This window comes from Somniosus microcephalus, chromosome 5 (genome assembly GCF_052327205.1).
Source record: "Somniosus microcephalus isolate GS21.2 chromosome 5, FLI_Smic_1.0, whole genome shotgun sequence".
In the NCBI taxonomy this organism is placed as follows: domain Eukaryota; kingdom Metazoa; phylum Chordata; class Chondrichthyes; order Squaliformes; family Somniosidae; genus Somniosus; species Somniosus microcephalus.
In genome coordinates, this window is record NC_140991.1 from 145,087,667 (window position 1) to 145,108,780 (window position 21,114).

Sequence of the window (21,114 nt, forward strand, 5' to 3'; positions counted from 1 at the left end):
CCTCCCCTTTAGGGCTAGCTTTAAGTAGTGCCAGCAAGTAACGATTTGAGCCCCCTGCTGATGTGTGAAGCCAATCAACAGCGCAGTTCGCGCTGGCTGCATGCCGAAATCATGATAATGAGAAGGCAGCACGAAGATGGGGGCTATCCAATTTAGCCCCCTAAGACTACTCCTGAGGTGGTCAACATAAATGGAAACCTCCAGCAACCCCTGCCAACCTTTTTGTCCGTGCTGGCCAACATTTCTATCTGTATAGACTGGCAGTGAGGTTATCACATCTGGGCAAGTCCAAAACCAGGAAACCTAGTTGTGAATGAAACTTTTGAGCAATTGTGTGCGCTTACATAATGCAGAATTTCATTGTGGTTGTGGCTGCAACTGCTTTAACTCTGGAGTGTTAATGAGGCAAATGCAGAGTACCTTGCAGCTTCGTCATATTGTGGGACAGTTTCACAATCAGGCATGTGCTGTGGAACTGCCTGAACGGTGCTACAAGCTATTTTTTCCCTTTTAATTTGCTGTCCAGTGAGAAATAAAATAGGTTTCTTTATCGGAAGACAAAGGCTGTGTGCCGTATGATACACTTGGCATGTTGCTTGTTTCGGGAGTGCTTCCTCAAACTCAAATGCAAAGTTGTTGAAGCAGTTCAATTCTGATGGACAAGAAGTACAGTTCAAAAAGAAAGACAGTTGCTAAATACAGGTTATAATTTGTATGTGTGTATTTTATAATTTGAGAAAGAAACTAGGTGAATCCTTATTCTACACCAAGAAGTTAAATCTCTTCTAACTTGTCAGTCTGGTGTTTTCTATCTCTAGTGGACAATTGCATGTTCACGGCAGGAGACAAGGTTAAACCAGGATATCCCAGACCTGCTGGCTCCTCGTGCTCAACCTGACAGAGATGCCTTTGTGAGCATAATTACCCTCCCCTGTTAGGAAAATAGTTTGTTTAGGCCCCTCTTCGCTACTGTTACTGGTATGAAACAGAATTAGCATCTGAAAAAAAGCTGTCCTACCTGAAGGTTTGATTTGTTTATCTGACTCATCCTACAGCCTGAGATTGTTTTTCTCTTTGCTTAATCTATTCACTCAGTGAGATATAATCTAAGATTAAGGGATTTAGGGTTATTAAAGTGATTGGAGGAGGGAGTCAATTTGCAGTAGATTTCACTAGAGCATGGGTTCAAGGTGCATGAGATCCAATAAATTCATGCCTGGCAGGCCTAGCCCCTGGCAGCCACTGACCAGGAATTTTTCCTCAGGCAGATGATCCTTGCTATTTGCTCCAGATTGAATCTGAAGTTTTCAGTCCACAGGGCTGACATTGCAAACAGTGTCAGAAATAAATAACACAAATACAAAAGCAAAAGTCTATTTTGTTGCAGGGACTGCTTGAACACAATCTCCCTAAGCTCCTGTAATTGGCCAGTGGTGGTTAACAGTACAGTAATTAACTTCTGAGTTAAGCCTCTCCTAAACATGCTCTGAGTGGAAAAGATCGAAGGAAAAAAGCATTTATATTTGAATACCATACTCACATTTTATTAACCAATTTATTTAAAGTTCAGTGGATTCTGACTTGATTAATTTTTTTTGATGTAAGCAATTTTTAATCTGCTTTTAAGAAGCAGTCTTAACAGTTTTGGTTGTGCATATTTGTTGCATATAAATCAGCATATGTTCAATTTACAAGCCTGTTCAAGTTTAACAGGAAATTACCTCACTAGAAAAGCTTCTAATTCTGCCTTCATAAGGCCAGTTTCATCAGGAATTTCTGTTTCACAAAATGGAAATTACTGTTTTGCCCCTTAATCTTTAATAAAGATGGTAAAAGAAATGAAAAATCACTGTGATTTTCACAATAATGTGCTGTTGGTTTGTTTCAGTACTACACGCAAGAGTTTGCTATCAAAGATCACTTTTACAGCACTCCAAAGTAGGCTGGACTCCCATTTCAGTTGCTATCAGTGAAATTATCGACCTTTTATAAAAGGTTAGGTTGTTACCATAAAAGCATCGGTAGCTGACGGCCTCTTCCCCCAGCCACAAGATGAGGTATTTCTTAAATATAACATTGTTCAAGAGAATATTCAGTGAAAAGAAAGGCATCTCAACTTTCATAAAGACAGTCCATAAATAATAATAGGAAAACAGAAAACACTGGAATTATGCAGCAGGTGAGTTGGCATCTTTTAAAAGCAGACAGGTTAGCGCTTCGGGTTTAGTCTACACCCGAAACATGAACCTGTCTTTTCTATTTATGGATCCTAACGGACCTGTTGTGTATTTCCAGCATTTTGTATTTTTATTTCAGAATTTTAGCATTTTTATTTTATTTTTATTATTCCATAATCATCTTTTATTCTCTGATTTATTAAACTATTCAGTTTCAATCCAGAACATTAAAAAAGTAAATGCAGTTTTGAAGAAAAATATGATTTGTGATTTTATCTGCAACTGACATAACATACAGTTCTTGATGAAAGCAGTTTCATATTTTAAAGCTGCTTTAGTCATAATGGCTAAAAAAATTTAAACCTTGAACAGAACATGGTCCGGAATTTGCAGTCAGGATGACGGCGAACTGGTAGGGTTTGACATCATTCCGCCTTTGAAACTGACCGCAACTTTGGGATTTGGCACATGAAGTTGCCGTCTGTCATTCACAGCTCCGACACAAGCTGCGCTGTCCCGTTCCCCCACCATCCCCCCACAGAGCCGGCAATCCGTGTAATTACCAAATCAGAGAAACTGACAAACTTCGGCTCTTCCGCAGTAATTACGCTGTTAAATTCCCCACTAAAAGCTAAACCCAAAGGGATTAGTTGTAACTGGGGTTTTAACAGCGTATTGACTGCTAAACAAAGGTTAAGGGCCTGAAAAACTCATTTTAATTTTGTGCAGTGTGAAATTCTTCCATTTTAATAAAAATTAAAATTTTTAAGAAACTTTTTTTAAAAAAGTTTGTTCATCCTTATTTCAGGTTTGCCTTGTCCCCATATGAGAGCCCCAGTCTTTGTTTTACTCTCTCTAACATTTTTTAAAAGTTAGAATTTTTAGAGCTAACTTCCTTGTTCATTGTTTGAGAATTCTGCATTTTGATTGGCTGCTTAGACAGCTTGTTGACATCACAACAGCTCGCACAAGGGGATCCCCACTAAACACCATTGATATGAATTGAATGTCGGAAAATCTGAAGTTTTCGACACAGAGATCGCGAGATCTTTGTGCGAAGCGTACTTTGGGGACAGCAGCGAACGCCTTCACTTTGCCGCTGACCGCAAATTCCAGGCCAACATATTTGCTGCAGATCCACTCAAGTAAAATATTTCCCATTTCAAGAATACTTAGTTGTATTTTGGCTCTGTGACTTCTTGGCATGGTAGATAAAAGAAGCATCTCAGTATTCACTAATGTTAGAAATTGTATTTTTATGCTGAAGTGAAACATTTTTAACACCTGGTGTTGAAATGTTATTTAGGCAGCTGGTTGCTTCTTAAAAACTCTCACAAGAATCGCATGCCAGCTACCTGATGGCCAAGTGACTTTATCCAGTGAGTAATTGAGTCATACAGATTAGGAAGATCCAAGGTTCAGTTCCTGGACTGTGCTGATATTCCTGCTCCCTGGAGCTATGGAGCTAAAATCAACAGCACTAGCCCTAGATTAGGAGCAAAAAAATCAGCCAGGGTTCTCACTCCTAATCTCTATTCAATCACCCTCGTTGGAAGTGCACTTCCAGGAACATTGGGTGAGGACGGGAATGGGCTTGACTGTCATGCCCCTCTGTCCCGGGTGTCTGAATAGTTCACCAGCTCTGTCCATCAGGGCTCACACACATAGTAGATATTTGGCCACCTTCCATGTCCATAGAACCATTCTGCTAAGGAGGTGATGCTTGCAGGAGGGTAGGACAGTGGAGAAAATTGGTGCAGAATAAAAAAATCACAGGCCCGAAAGGTAAAGAACAAGTTAACAGATCCTGGAGGCAAGAGAACATAGATCGGCAGGATAGGAGATATAGGAAATGCAGATGAGTAAATCCATTGAGAAGTTAGTTGGGTGGAGAAAAGAATGCAAAAATAAAATAAGTTTGTTAATATTGGCATACACAAGTGTGACATAAGTTGCACTTTGTCACAGATATTACAAACTGTTGCTTTTGCCAAATTAATTTTCAGTGTAATTATACCACTGAACAAAAGTGTATATAGAAACAAAGGGACTGACATTTGTCATTTTACATCTTCTTTTCCAATAATATGGCAAAGGGAGAGAAAAATCACTCTGATCAATGTCATTTGACTTTTACTTATGGATGTAAGTTAGTTTTCTGCCTTATTTATTTCTCCCCTGCTGTTAAGATATTCCCCTGGATGTTTTAACTTATGGAAATTCCTTCAGCTCTGTTACCTGGTTGGATTGGCTATTTATGCATACAACCTTTCCCAAATCACCCTCTAGGAGACACCTAAGAACAGCATTGGTTGATTTATTTTCCATTGTCTATTATTTTTCTTTCTCCTTCCGACCCCATTGAAATAAAGAATAGATTTGCCTTTCTAATCTAGGCTTTATTAACTTAAAAATCCTGTAGCACATCTTCAACACCCAGTCCCAACTAAAGGCTGGAAAGAACTGAATTTAAGATGGCCACCACAAATCACATGACATCAACTACCAATGAGATTACAGCATATATCCCAAGGCAGGAAACAAACAACCAATCACAATACTTCTTACTAAACATAAAGAATAATCACCACACCCATAGAACCGCCTCAGGCTGCCCTGCTCAGGTGAGGAACTCAAAATCATGAGGATAGGGGTGGGGGATGGGAGAGAAGAGAATCTCTTGTTGCCCTGTAGCATTATTTCAGTGCACCAATGAGCAGTAGCATCTCTATGTTCATTTTAATGAGTCTTTCTATGGATGGTTTTAGAAAACTAAAAGTGGATATGGAGCATTGTTTACATGATTGAGGATTTGAGCTATTTAAATGATTTTTTGAAGAGTTTTCCACCCCCTCAATAATAGTAAAGATGACGTGAGTTACCTATAAACAAAAAAAATAGTTTGGGCAATGACGTAGCTGGGATCATACTTGCATTATCTAGTCAAACCTCCTAATGGCAGTAACGGTTACTCATATTTGCTGAAAGGAGTTAATTCAATCAGTACATTTCCTTTCACCAAGTTCCTTGCTATGTGATCATATAGTCATTAAATGCAAAAATGTAAGTTTTTGAGCTACAAACTGCAGTGACAATTTTCCAAGAAAAAATTCCTTTCCTACTTAGTGTTAATTTCAATTATTTTTTTCAATTTTAATTTTTTCTATTTTAATTTTATTTGTCACATAACCAAATACAACAAGTGAAATGCTTTTTTCTTAACGAGCCGAGCGCACCAAGCAGCAAAGGACACTTAGCTGCTGGTACGCACGGAGCCCGCAAGGACGGCAGCCATCTTCATCGGCGCCATCACAATAGGGTCCGCTCTCGCCTTGCTCCGCCTTTCCCGCACTCCTGCCCGACAATCTTCAGCCGCCGTGGTACCGACGTCCCAGGGGCTGCTTCTCCCTGGCTCTCCTTCCACCCCGTCTGACCTCAGAGCCTCCCGCGGTGTCCGACCTTCCAGGGCCTGCTTTTCCCACCCTCGGTCCGCTGGCCGCCGAGCCTCCCGCCGAGGAGCTGCCGGCCGCCGTGCTACAGCGGGTCATCGTGGCCTCCATCGCTGCTTCTGCTGCCTCGCCGAACTCATCAGCACCAATGCACAGCGTCTGTAGCGGGAGTGGGCCGACCGACTCAGGGAGAGCGCTTACCCTGCGACCGCCATCTGAAAGAGTGTCGTAAAGGTTAAATTCTGCATACTACTTCAAGGTTTCTGCATACTACTTCAAGAACTACAGAAACCGCAGAATTATGTATCTTAAGGCTGGAGAAGGAATCTATTTATTAATCAATCACCTGTTGCTGAATGTTTAGTTTGAGGACTAAGGTGATGTGTGTAGGTTAAGCAGAGGTTAACTTTCTAATGGCCTCGCCTAGGTTTGATTCAGTAAGGATAATTGCAGCAACTGTGGACATTCTACACAGACCATTTACTAGCACTGGTGTTGGTGTAATAAAGCTCATAATCTTGTAACTTTTCCTACAGGTTTCTTTAACAGCTAACATTAAAAGACCTTCCTGACATACACTGATCATTAATCTGTGGTTTCTTTCTCTCACAGGGTGCAAAAGCTTGTTTTTTGCGTGATATTCCATTCTCTGCTATCTACTTCCCTTGTTATTCTCACTTAAAAATGGCCTTTGCAGATGATAATGGGCAGGTGCACCCTCAAAATCTGCTGTTGTCGGGAGCTTTGGCTGGTGAGCACCCTCTTTTCGCCTCTGCCTCTACTGTGGCTACTTAATTAAAGTGTTAGTACCATAACTGGCTTCTGTGATAAATAGATAATTTTTCAAAGTCTGTTCTCAGTTTAAGTTTAATTATTCTGCCTGGCTACCTTGGTTTGGAAAAGCTGTTGAAAATTAGTTAAAGTTATAAAAAGCAGTTTGAACCAAGAAATTTGTGTCCCTAGTTAGGCTGTGTTGGTTTGGGCCAAAAACAGATATGGAAATGATTTTAATCCTGGTTGTGCCACAGATGGTATTTGCATTTGTGCTTGATTTTCTGCCATTGTAAACTTCAATTATCCCTTGAGGCCTGCTTGCCTGAAGGGTAAATGTGTAATTCTATAATATCATGAAAATCAAATTTTGAAGTTTAGGACACTTTAACAGATTAAAAAGTAAACATACACTAAAAACGTAACACTGATTCTGTCCACACCAGTTAAGAAATGAGGCCCACTTAAGTTTTGAGGTTCAGTTACAGAAGAAATTACAAGATTTGTATGGATTATATATCCCATGCACACGCCTATCTCAGGTAGTGATTTTGTTCTTGTTTGATTTTTTTTCTTTGAAATTGAGTTTTTTTTCTTCTTTTTCGTCTCAGATTTTTCTATACTACACACCATCTTGAGTCTAGGGAGCTAGCAGGTGACTTGCCCCCAAGCTTCTGCTTGTACTACTTTATGACCAGTCATGATAACATGTGCAATAGCATGGTTATTCTCCTACGATTTTTTTGCCTCCCTAATGGAAAGCACTTGGATTCCACTAGATGTGATTAGAAGTCCCATACTGCATCCATTGGAAGCAATTCAATAATATACCTGGATTCTTTTGCTGCTGAATCTGATAACTGTACTTGCACTGGTTTCACACATGCACAGTTGCTCCCAAGCCATTAATGTGACTTTAAAGCAACTGTGTGTGTGCAAATATCATGCATGCACAATTAGTGAAAAATGCATTGGCAACTATGTGGAGCTGGCTGGGATTTTCCCCGATGTTGGGAGATGGTTTGTACAGATCAACAGTGGTGAAATTGCATTACAGGTCTATCTGGGCCATACCCAAAATGGCACATGGAACCTACATGCTGTCAATGACTGCTGTTTATACTTGCTGACATCATTCATAGATTGGAGGCATTAGCAAAACCATTTCTCAAGGAGAACTTGGTGCCTCTGAAGTATTTCAGATTTTCTGCAGAGGGCAGATTACTGTACTGACGTGCATAAAGGCTGGATAGATCTCAACTCAAACTTGAATTCTGCCCTGAGAAAAAAATTGTAGGTGTTCTCCCAACTTAAACTGATTTGTTGCTGACGATTTTAGAAGACTGCATAGTTTTCAACTGATTTATCTTGCACATTTCTTTACTTAAAACTACCATATTTGAATATGAACAGTTATCAGCTTTCAGGTATATATTCTTTCATTCTTAAGTGTTTGCTTTTTTCCATATTAGGGATGCCTGCAGCTTCTCTAGTGACACCTGCTGATGTTATCAAGACGAGGTTACAGGTGGCTGCACGTGAAGGACAAACCATATACAGTGGATTGCTGGACTGTTTTTGGAAGATCATGCAACAGGAGGGCCCAAGAGCTTTCTGGAAAGGAACAGCAGGTGCGTAGATAGGATTTTACTTGTATTTACTTGGAGTAGTTTGATCTGTCTTAAGTAACCATTTTTGTTTTCTTTCCCCCTCAAAGCCCGTGTGTTCCGTTCCTCACCCCAGTTTGGTGTTACTTTGCTCACTTATGAGCTTTTACAGAAGTGGCTCTTTATTGATTTTGGCAAGTAAGTATTAATGTTTCATTTTAAAAGGTGTTCCCCAAAAATCCTCATTGCCATCACCTACTATGCTGAAGCCTCATTTTTATAGACTCTCTATTTTTACGATATAAAATACCCCCCCACCCCCCATACACTTAATTATTATTAATGCAGGCTGATCAGAAATCCCTCAACCCACTATTAAATTAATAGTTTGTCGTCCATGCTTGGAAGGCTAGAATCATTTAAGATTGTATCAAATTAAACTAGCATTGTGCAGTGAGCCCATCAACCAGTTTCTAATTTTGACTGAACCCCAATTTGGAAGTTACATGTTAATGAAAGGGCAGAATAATTATGATGTGATGAAGGATAAAGATAAATGACAAATTTCAAACCATGGAAAGTCTTGAGTTTTAAACCTGAACAGATCACATCTTCCTTGTGGGATGCAAAGAAGTATATCAGATACTTATCCAAAAGCATATGATGGAAAATGTGAATGCAATGCAGAAATGCAGCTTCTGATGTAGTTCATAAGGGTCTTTGGCAGTTACTGTAATGAAGAATTATTTTTACACCATCAGTGTTAGGACCAAAGCCTAGAAATTACTGTTGGTAATATTAGCAGACACGTGCCTTTTAACATATGCTGGGCATGTTGCACACACCTTGCTCTGAATTGCATCAAAAGCCCAAAACTGTGTATACCAGTCTGAATGTGTGCATTGGGTTCTGAGTTTTGGATGAAACCATTGGTTGTGTGCCATGCAAACTTCAAACATGGTGCCAGCACCAATCTACTAGCCCTAGGGAATTGGACTCATAAGGGTAATAGGGTTGGACAGACTCCAGTCCTGTTGTTTCTACTTCAGCTGCTAGAGTGGAGCTGGCATAACTTGAAAGGATGTTCAGCCTCTCCTTTTGGAAGGCCTGACAGGAACCAAAATGCATATCCATTCCAGAGGAATCGGCACACCCTGTTAGACTAGTAATTTGCTGCCGAATTTACATGAACTCAGAAATAAATTCAGTTCAAAGATGCTTGTACTAGATTTGCATCACCAATCAAATAGTCTGTAGTGAAAAACATAGTGGTGTGATCTGGATACTTTAACCCCAAAGGAAAGGTTCTCCATTAACCAATTAGGTCATTACAGGGTAAAAGTTAGTGACCTGAATTTGTTCAGGTAAAGGTATTAAATCTTTTTATAATGACTTAATCAAAACAAATCTATATTCAAGTAAACCAATGTGTAGCTTGCCTTATTTAACAATTACTAGTGCTTTTTTTCCACCGGTACATATTTTCTAGCACAAAATCCGTATTAAAAAAAATCTAAATGTCAGATTCAGAGGATGTTTTTCCCATATCCATTCGCGTGCGCACTTTGGCTGCCGCTCCTGACCTGAGCCGTTCATTTCTTTCTCCACTTTTTCTCCTCCTTTTCCTTTTCTCTCTATCCCACCCTGACCGCTCTCTCCTGTTGTCATGCCTCCTTTCATCTCTCCTCTCGGATACTCTGCCCTCCCAAATCCCTACCCCAATCCTTTATTACTCTTCGACATTCCTACTCTCCTGCCGCTGTCCCAGGCTTGACTCCCTCTTAGATAAGCCTACAGTTTCTCTCTGTGCCTTTCTTGGAATCCTACGAAGGGCCCATCGAGGTGATCATCACTGCCTCCTTATGAGCAGCAACCTCAACTGTCCCATCCTACTCTCTCGCCGACCTTCCCACCCAGCGTGCCCACTGGGGGCAAATCTTGCCAATCCCCACCCCAGCGCTGACCCTGTGGACGGTGGCAGTGGGTCAGCCATCACCAACCCTCTCCCCATCTCCCTCCAGAATGTTCGTTCACTTGCGAACAAAGCCTTTGCCATCCATGAGCTTATCATGGATGATTGTATTGACATCATGGCCCTGAAGGAAACTTGGTTGAGGGGTGATGACAACTGACTCTTAAATGAACCCTCCCTGCCTGGCTATACCTTCCACCACTTGCCTCACTCAGACCGCCGTGGTGGCGGTGTGGTTCTCATCACCAAATCACACCCTGGTCTGTCCCTCTACTCTTCCAGCACTTTCTCCTCCTTTGAGCATCTCACCTTATTCCACCCCTCTCACCCCTCATTTAAAATTCTCATTCTCTACCGCCCACCGAAGTAACATAAAAACTTTATTACCAAGATATCTTCACTGTTTCCTCCCTCAGCCTCTGCATCGAACGATTTCTCATCCTCGGTGATTTCAACCTCGATCTCAATTCATCTTGCTCTCTCTCCTCTTGAGTTCACTAGCCTCCTATCCTCCCTTAATCTCTCCCTTCATGTAAACTCCCCAACCCATATTCACGGTCACCCCCTCAACATTGCCATCTCTCGTGGTCTTGCTACTCCCATCGTGTCAATCGCAGATAAGGCCATCTCTGACCACTTCCTTGTATTGCCCTCCACCCACATCCCCCTTCCACCTACAATCCCCTTCCACCCTCCAATCCTTCTGTATCTGCCCTGGAAAAAACTCTCTCCCAACTCTCTTACAACTGCACTTATGAAATCCCAACTGTTCAGCCCTTGGCCCTCGATTCACCACAACATTTCTGTAGCTACTGATCTGCTCAACCACACCCTCACCATCACCTTTAATGCCCAAGTCCCTATTAAAACAATTACTCTCCATCATCCTGGCCATTCCCCCTGGTATGGCCCTCATCTTTGCTCCCTTAAGTCCAATGGCCGCAGACTTGAACAGATATGGCGGACAACTGGTTTAGCCATTCACCGCCAGATCTGGCTGGACCACATAAAGCATTATCGGGTCCTGCTCTCATCTGCCAAAATTGCTCACTACTCCAGAATCATTCTGGAATGCAAAGATAAACCCCGGCTTCTATTCTCCACTGCTAACCGTCTTCATAAACCCCTCTCCCCATCTCTTCCACCCTCACCTCCGACAACAAGTGTGAGGAGCTCATGGACTTCCTTGTCTCTAAGATTGAGACCATCTGTTCAGCTGCCTCTGCCAGTTCCCTTCCTTCCCCTAGCCCACCAGGCCAAACGTCCTTTAATGTTCCCCCCTGTCCTAGCCCTGAACTCGCATCTTTCTCCAGTTTCTCTCCGATCTCCTCTCATGACCTCTCCACGCTCATCTTGTCCATGAGACCCACTTCCTGCTCTCTCGACCCTATTCCCACCAGACTGCTTGCCACCCAACTTCCTTTTCTGGCTCCCATGTTAGCTGACATTGTTAACGGTTCTTGCTCCTTGGGTACTGACCCCTCTCCCTCAAATCTGCCTTCATCACCCCTCTCAAAAAAACCATTGACCCCCTCCGTCCTTGCAAACTACCGCCCCATCTCCAATCTCCCTTTCCTCTCCAAAGTCCTTGAACGTGTTGTCACCTCCTAAATCCATGCCCATCTTTCCCGCAACTCCATGTTTGAATCCCTCCAATCAGGTTTCCGCCCTACCACAGTACCGAAATGGCTCTCATCAAAGTCACAAATGACATCCATTGTGACTGTGACAAAGTATCCCTCCTTGTCCTTCTTGACTTGTCTGCAGCCTTTAACACAGTTGACCACTCCATCCTTCTCCAACGCCTCTTTACCGTCGTCCAGCTGGGTGGGACTGCACTCTCCTGCTTCCTATTCTTATCTATCTAATCATAGCCAGAGAATCACCTGCAAAAGCTTCTCTTCCCGCTCCCGCATCATTACCTCTGGTGTCCCCAAGGATCTATCCGTGGCTCCCTCCTATTTCTCATCTACATGCTGCCCCTTGGTGACATCATCCAAAAACACAGCGTTAGTTTCCACATGTACGCTGATGACACCCAGCTCTACCTCACCACCACTTCTCTCGACCCCTCCACAGTCTCTTAACTTGTCAGACTGCCTGTCCGACATCCAGGCCGAAGCCATTGTTTTTGGTCCCCGCCACAAACTCTGGTCCCTAGCCACTGACTCCATCCCTCTCCCTAACATCTGTCTGAGGCTGAACCACACTGTTCGCAACCTTGGTGTCATATTTGACCTTGAAATGAGCTTCCGACCACATACCACGGCATAACTAAGACCACCTATTTCCACTTCCGTAACATCGCCTGTCTCCGCCCCTGCCTCAGCTCATTTGCTGCTGAAACCCTCATCCATGCCTTTGTTACCTCTAGACTTGACTATTCCAAGGCACTCCTGGCTGGCCTCCCACATTCTACCCTACGCATACTTGAGGTCATCCAAAATTTGGCTGATCATGTCCTAACTCGCACCAAGTCCCATTCATCCACCACCCCTGTGCTCGCTGACCTACATTGGCTCCCAGTTAAACAACGCCTTGATTTCAAAATTCTCATCCTTGTTTTCAAATCCCTCCATGGCTTCGACCTTCCCAATCTCTGTAATCTCCTCCAGCCTCCCAACCCCCCCAACCCCCCCCACCCCCCCCAGATATCTGTGCTCCTCATATCTGCCCTCTTGAGCATCCCTGATTATAATCACTCAACCATTGGTGGCCATGCCTTCTGTTGCCTAGGCCCTAAGCTCTGGAATTCCCTGCCTAAACGTCTCCGCCTCTCTTTCCTCCTTAAAACCTACCTCTTTGACCAAGCTTTTGGCCATCTGTCCTAATTTCTCCTTATGTGGCTCGGTGTCAAATTTTTTGTCTTATAATACTCCTGTGAAGCGCCTTGGGACATTTTATTATATTAAAAGGTGCTATATAAATACAAGTTGTTGTTGTTGATGTACATTTCAATTTAAAAGCACTTTGATTAATCTAATCAAACTTAACATAACCTAAAATAGCTATTTCTAATATAGCCTAATGGAGGAAAACTTTATTATACAAAATACAGAAATAGTCCTGTAATATGAACAGGTTTTGCATTTCATTCTTGCTGTTTTCAAACCTAAAATCTACAATTGGGCACATTAGCGGCAGATGAAATTCAATAGAGAGAAATGGAAGTTAGTACACATGTATAATGAATGGTGAAAAAATTGCGAAAGGTGAAGCAGATAGGGATTTGTGCATGATAGTAGAATCAGCACTAACATGTCAAATTATCAAACAAAGCAAAAACATGTTTAATTAGGTCCGTGGAGTATAAGATGCTAAAACCTCACAATGCATAAGTCAGACCATACTGAGTACTGGGTTCAGTTTTTGGTCATCAAGACATAGGGGAAACAGTCAAGCCAAGGGGGGCGGTGCAGGCAGGAGGCTGATCCTCAACACCAAAGGATTGAGTTACTAGGTAAGACTGGAGAAACTGGGCTTCTTTAGTCTTGTAAGGGGAAAACTTGGAAGGAACATTATAGAATTATACAAGATATTACATGGCATAGAAAAGGTTAATCTAGAGTACTACTTTGATAGTAAAGCAAGAGATGCAGGTTCAAACTGGTGAAAAGAAAGTTTAGGACAGATCCCAGGATAAACAACTTCTCACAAAGAGTAACCAACATTTGGAAATGGTATTCAAGGTAGGTTAGTGGAGACAAAAACCTTAGGTTCATTCAAAAGACAGAATATATGGGGGGAGGGGGGGGCGAGAATGCAAGTTACAGGAAACTCTCTTTTACCCGGCACCTAAATATCCGGAAATCTCTCTTAACCGGCAAAATTCAGGAGTAGGTTCAGGTAAGTTTTACTATATATTCGTGGCCGTGTAACCGGGGTTCCTGGATCTGTGGACGTGTAACTGGGGTTCCTGCACCTGTGGCCATGCAACAGGGACTCCTGGATCTGTGGCCGTATAACCGGGGCTCCTGCACCTGTGGCCGTGTATGGGGCTCTCGTACCTTGGTAAGTATACACCTCTGTAATCCGGACTTTTTGATCAACCGGCACCACACCGGTCCCGTTGGTGCTGGATAAAAAAAGTTTCCTGTATTTGGGATGGATCACCTGGCTGCCACGTGATTTGGAGCTGACATTTTAGTACATAGGGAATTCTAGCACCGCCTCACCAATCAGCGAGAACCACTGTGTTCTCAGTGAGCAAATTCTCCCTTCATATCATCTATATCCCCACAATTCCTCCATTGAAAACAAAAAATATCAGTTATAGGCTAATACAGGATTTTGTGCCTTCAGTTAATTTGTTTCTTGTACTTAAAGTAAAGAAAAAGTTTGCACTGCTTTTAGAACTGTATTTTGCTTTGAAATTGATGATTATCCATTCACTTAACTTTTCTTTCATCCTGATCCCAATAAAAACAGCAAACATGGAACAGATCCACTACCACATTCTAGATTTAGTTTACCTACCTCTAATCCAGACTATATTGGTGGCTACAAGTTAATCATGGCTACATTTGCTGGCGTTGAACGCAAATTTGGACTTTATCTACCACGATTTTCGTCATCCAATCCAGCATGATCACATGATTCTAAAGCCAGAGCAAGAATTTAAAGACTTCCTGTGGGAATATGTAATGAGGGAAAGAGGCAACACATTTTAGCTTTCGGTCATACCAGATGCTTTTACTTTTGCGATTTGATGTAAAAAGTTAATTGGTACAGAATGCATAATTTACTTGAATTGTTTCTGTTTAGTGATTTATTAAAAAAAACTAATTTTACCTCCTGATGTTTTATGTATATTAATTAATGCAAATTGTGACCTGTCTGAAAGGACCCAGTTGCTGATTCAATAGAGTACTGGTGAGATTTGAATTATTTTATTTGGTTTAGTATTGGATTAACATATACTCAATGGGAATTATGGTACTCCAAATAAATAATCCATTTTAATCGATGGAAATTTTGAAATTTTATATGTAATGCAGCATATTTGATTGTATTTCGACCAGTATTGTTGAGCTGTGTAACCTGTGTTTTAATGAAACTTGCAGTTTGATTTCTTTAGAATTAACCACTGGAACACCAAATATAAACAGTTCAGTTCAGTTATAAACAATTTATTAATTGTGAAGGAATGTTCACTGTTGAATTGTAGATGATGTTGCTGAAGTCATTTGTGAAAATCGTGATGGACTGCAACTGTTTAAACATTCCAGTTATGTTTGATGTTGAATGTAGTATGTCTGACTTATGCAGCATATTTTTCCTTTAGGTCATGTCTTCTCCGCATGGGTATTCAAGGTTTAACTGCTAGTTAAATATATAAACATAAGATTTGAAAGTATTTTCAAAATGTTAATGGCACAACACTTCCTGGCACTCTTGTAACCGGTTAGAAATGCATGTTCCAGAATTTATTCAGCTTTTTATGAACTTGTCTGCCGCTGATGTAAGATGGCCGTTAATTATCCAATATATTACTTGTAGGTATTATTAACCTTGTGTTACTCAATTTAGGGATCTAAGGGATACTTATCTAAAGTATACTTTTCTGCTGTGCTCAACATGAATGAGTGCACATCAAGGAATCCCAGTCACTGTAGTATTGACTGTCTTGTTTTGCACACTTTGTACAAAAATAATAAATTGCAGGACAACGGAGTATTACAGTTTAAACTCTTTTAATGAAGCATCAGGTCTGTAAGCTTTCTCAATCAATACAGCAGCCCCGTGTGCACAAGATGGAGTCAGGACCCCCTGGGTCTTCCAAACACTAGTAGTCCTTACAGATGCCTGCGGGCCAATGATAAATCAATATGCAAATATTACATCCCCTTTTAAAAGAAAACTGTTATGCATTACTTTTGAACTTTCTACATAATGTTCTCAGTAGCATCAACATATAAGTAAACTCAACATTTAACTAGCACTGAAAACATCTCAACGTTTCAATAACGATGTACAGTTTTTTTTTTAGGGCAGCGATCCGCCTACACCCTTTGACAGTTCACAAGTCAAGGATAACTTTGACCTCTCGTCAGAATGACGGTGTTCTGGAGGTGCCTGCGTTTGCAGCGGTACACCTGTCCTTCTGGAGTGCGGACGTGATACGATCGCTCAGTGTCAGCTGGCTGGATGACGACTGCTGGCTTCCAGTAATGCTCCTGGATTCTGACGGATTCTCCATTGTGTAGTGGTGGCAGTAGTCTAGCTGACCTGTCATAGTATCTCTTTTGGTGTTGCTGTCTCTGTACACGTTTTGCATGCACTTGCTTGCAGCTGACGACCTGCCAGGGCCTGTCTGGGATACGGCGAGGTATCATGGGCTCTTTGACATTTGATGGGCGGTGTTCTAGACAAATGGAACATTTTCTGACAATGTCCTCAATGTGTTTGCACATTCCGGGCCAAAACATAATGTCACGTGCTCTTTGTTTGCATTTTTCCATGCCCATCTGTCCAGCATGAATTTTTGTCAACATCGCTTCTCTGAGACTGGTAGGAATGATGATTTTCTCCCCTTTGAAGACGATTCCGTTGATTTGCGACAGTTCGTCTCTGTGGTTCCAGAATTCAGATATGCTCTGAGGGCATTTCCTCCTTTCCTCAGGCCATCCTTCGTGTGAGTTGTGCATCTTTCTCTGTTGCTGCTCGGATCTCCTTCAGTTCTGAGTCACTCACAGGTAAGCTGTTGTACACCATGTGCACCTGCACATCCATGCCTTCACTGAGGCTGCTGTCCTGGTAGCTAAGAGACTTTCTGGAGAGCGTGTCTGCGACAGGAATGTCTTTGCCTAGACAGTGAATGATTGTGAAGTCGTACTTCTGTAGCTGAAGGATCATTCTCTGTAGCCTTGGTAGGGCTGCGGCTAGTGGTTTCCTCATGATTGACTCGAGGGGCTTGTGGTCGGATTCCACAATGACTTGTCGGCCATAGACGTACTGGTGGAAACGCTTACATCCAAACAGAATTGCATATAGCTCTTCCTCGATTTGAGCATAGTTGATTTCACTGTGTGAGAGAGATCTGGAAGCGTAGCCGATGGGCTTTCCTTCTTGCAGTAATACTGCGCCTAGTCCATACTTTGACGCATCCACTTGTAGTCTGAGCTCTTTGTTGGGGTCGAAGTAGGCAAGAACCGGTCCTGGTTCTCTGGTGATTAGGTCTTTCATTTTCTGAAATGCTGTGTTGTAGGAACGGAGGTTCCTATCTGAATAAAGGTATTCGACTCGATGAATCAAATCAACAGGTTTTAATGAACAACGAAGTTAAAAGGGAAACTACAGGAGAAACGGTACACAGGTCTAATCAGCTTGCTGGGCACTCGACGACTGCTGGAAGATTCTAGAAGCTGACATCGCGTTCTTCGCGCCACTGGCGGTCACGTGATCGGCGTCATGACGTCATCATGTGGAGTGCAGGAAAATACAATACAGTACAGTTAACAGGCAGTTTAAAGGTGCAGTCCGCGGCTGCACTACACTGTAGTTAAAGGGATTATTACTAATTGTTCTGAGACCCTTGGCTCTGCCACAGGCGCCCCCCCAGAATCCACTTTAAACGGACATTGTCAACCGAGCAGGAGGTTTAATGATCCTGGCTGAACGGCGACGAAACTCAGGCAGCGGAAACGGAGCATTAGTAGACGAACCAGTGCTGGGTTGCGGCAGAAGCGGCGTCTCGGGCGAGGCAGAAATGGTAGTCAGAGATGCAGCCGCGTCTGAGGCCGAATCGGGCTGTTCGACGGTGGGCTGGTCCGGCGGTCGGCTGCGGCGAGGCGGTTGGGCAGCCACGACAGGCTCACTCCGATCTAGGTGGGCTGGTTTAAGCCGGTCGATAGAGATGGTATCGGACTTTCCACCGACTTCGACTGTGGAAAAACTTTTCCCCTGATGAGATGACATGAAACGGTCCGGTATACGGCGACTTGAGCGGGTCTCTGTGACCGTCCTGTCTAATAAAGACATAGTCCGAACTCATGAGTTCTGTCGGGACATGAGGCCTCTGCAGGTCATGATGCGAGATTGGGATGGGCAGGAAATTCCTGGCCGCCTCCTGATGTAGCAGGAGCTGTTGAGCTGCAGACCATGGTTCGTTGTGTGGAGGGAGAAAGTCACCTGGCTCTCTGAGCGTCTGGCCATAAACCAGCTCAGCCGATGAAGACTGAAGATCCTCCTTTGGGGTTGTCCGGAGGCCAATCATCATCCACGGGAGCCTGTCCACCCAGTTGGGTCCCCTCAAGCTGGCACGGAGGGACGCTTTGAGAGACCGATGGAACCTTTCGCACAGACCATTCGCCTGCGGATGGTACGCGGTGGTACGGTGCAGCTTGGTACCCAGGCCTTGTGCCACTGCGTTCCACAGCTCTGATGTGAATTGCGGACCGCGGTCCGAGGAGATGTCGAATGGCACCCTGAACCGAGCCACCCACAACGAAAGAAAGGCCCTGGCGACATCTGCTGCGGTGGTAGCGGCCAAGGGAATCACCTCTGGCCACCTGGTGGTCCGGTCTACCACCATCAGTAGGTCCCCTTCCCGGGTCACGTGGATTCACACACCTCCTAAGTCCACATGAACGTGGTCGAAGTGGCGCTCAGGCACCGGGAAGTTGGCCACCGGAGCCTTGACGTGACGGTGGACTTTTGACATTCAACGCAATTGTTTGTCTAGTCCCGGATGTCCAAATGCATGCCTTTCCAAACAAATTTACGGGACATTAGCCGTTCAGAAGCACGCATCCCCGGGTGAGATAACCCGTGGATTGCCTGGAATACTTTCTTCCGCCATTCGACCGGCACAATGGGCCGGGGCACTCCCATGGATGTGTCGCACAAGAACATGGTTCCTGCCGCTTGAAACGGCACGTCTGCAACCTGCCAACTGGAAGGCGTGGTCCTAAATGCTTGTACCTCTGGGTCTGCCAGTTGATCCTCTGCCAGTCCGACAAAATCGATGCCCAGGTGGACTGCCTGGACTGGAACCCGGGAAAGGCAATTCGCCACGAGATTATCCTTGCCTGACACGTACCGCAAATCCGTTGTGAATTCGGATATAAACATGAGGTGGCGCTGCTGCCGAGCTGACCAAGGTTCCGCCGTTTTGGCCATGGCGAAGGTGAGCAGCTTGTGGTCCACGAATGCAGTGAACGGACGGCCTTCTAGAAGGAAACGGAAATGCCGGATGGCCAAAAACAGGGCTGGCAACTCTGTCAAAAGTGCTATACTTTCGCTCGTTCTTGCGCAGTTGGCGGCTGAAAAAGGCTAACGGCTGCCAACCCACTGCTCTTGAACTGCTCCAATGGCGTAGTCGGAGGCATCCGTAGTGAGGGCAACAGTCGCGCTCGGGAGTGGGTGTGCTAGCATAGTTGTATCTGCCAACGCCGCCTTGGTATCGCGGACCGCCTGGTCCATTTGCGGTGTCCAAGTGAGAACATCCTTGCCTGACTTTCCTTTTAATGCTTCGTACAGAGGTTGCATTAACCGGTCCGCCTTGGGGACGAAACGATGATAAAAATTTACCATCCCCAAGAACTCTTGCAGGGGTTTGACTGTGTGAGGCCGCGGGAATGCGGTAACTGCCTCTACCTTGGTGGCTAGCGGGACGGCGCCTTCTGGGGTAATCCTGTGTCCCAGGAAATCAATACTGGATACTCCAAACGTGCATTTGGCCAGATTGACAATAAGGCCATGTTGGCTGAGCCGGGCGAAAAGTGTACGTAAATGGGCCATGTGAGCTGTCGTATCCTTGCTGGCTATTAGGATGTTGCCCAAATATACAAAAATGAAGGGCAGATCCCGTAAGACAGAGTCCATCAACCGATGGAATGCTTGAGCTGCGTTTTTCAGATCGAACGGCATGCGGAGGAACTCAAAAAGGCTGAACGGAGTGATGACTGCCGTTTTGGGGATGTCTGGAGGGTGCACCGGAACTTGACGAGATCCACTTTAGAAAATATAGAGTTGCCAGCCAGATGTGCCGAAAAATCCTGGATGTGGGGAATAGGATACCTGTCCGGTGTCGTGGCGTCGTTTAAGCGTCTGTAATCCCCGCAAGGTCGCCATCCACCGCCTGGTTTGGGTACTATATGCAGTGGGGAGGACCAAGGGCTGTCCAAGCGCCGGATGATCCCGAGGCGCTCCATGGTCCGGTCGTGGAGATATGGTGCTCCACCCCGTGCCGTGTGACTGCGGCCGAAAAAGGTAAGCCTGGTGAGCTCCGGGAATTCGCCGAGCAGGCGCGTAAACCCGTTTTGCGACCGAACCGCACAGGCCACCGACCAGGACATGGCGGTGCTGCGGTGGCAGGGCACTGCGTGGAAAGTGGACGCATTAATGAGTTGGCAGTGTTGGACGTCGACCAGATCGTTGGCACAGAAAAAATCAGCTCCCAGGATGACCTGTGAGACCTTAGCTGTAATAAAGTCGCAGACAAAACGTTGACCGGCGAAGGTTAAGTTTACCGTCCGTTTACCGAACGTACGCATGGCAGCGCCGTTTATTGCCACGAGGGAAGGCCCATGGCTGCCGGATAGTAGGTCCAGCTTTGAAGCTGGCAGGATGCTGCACTGTGAACCAGTGTCGCACAGGAATCGTCGGCCCGTAACGGAATCCGTAACGTAAATGAGTTTGCCCGCTGAGCCCACTGCCATAGCTAACTTGCCGTGCTTTTCAGACCTTGTCGTCCGTCCGGGAGGGCGCGGGCTTGTTGGAGTTTTTTTTTTGTTTGTTTTGAGGGAAACTGCAAGGAGGCCGGCCGCATCGAGCTTTGGCGCCGAAACGGGCGTGGTACACGCACCATCCTGCTGGGGGAGGGCTGGGCTTCGCTCGCGTGGGGGAAAGGCGCCTCGTGGCTGCACAAAATTGCTGAGTAACAGTAAATATCTTGTCTGCCTCTGCAGCGAGTTCAGCACCGTCTGTGATGGCAGTGTTGGCCAAGGCCGCCTGAACCGGTTCGGGTAGCTGGCAGAGGAAAAGCTCACGGAATAAAAAACATTGGGGTTCCGCACCCAACAGCGTGAGCATTTGACTCATCAGTTCTGACGGTTTTGAGTCCCCGAGGTCGGGCATGGAAATAAGCTTGTGTGCACGCTCCGACTTATTAAGATCAAATACCTGTAGCAAACGGG

At 44.4% G+C, this 21,114-nt stretch overlaps 1 protein-coding gene across 1 annotated transcript in view; it reads left to right on the forward strand.

The window, feature by feature from the left end:
• The window catches only part of slc25a13 (solute carrier family 25 member 13), a 230,527-nt gene extending 214,877 nt beyond the window's left edge, over positions 1-15,650 (forward strand). The window contains exons 12-15 of the mRNA XM_085988330.1: positions 6,239-6,377; positions 7,870-8,028; positions 8,115-8,202; positions 14,405-15,650. Coding sequence (XP_085844456.1) covers positions 6,239-6,377; positions 7,870-8,028; positions 8,115-8,202; positions 14,405-14,564 — 546 coding nt within the window. The 3' untranslated portion in view covers positions 14,565-15,650. The remainder of the gene's footprint in view (positions 1-6,238; positions 6,378-7,869; positions 8,029-8,114; positions 8,203-14,404) is intronic.
• Positions 15,651-21,114: the final 5,464 nt, after the last annotated feature.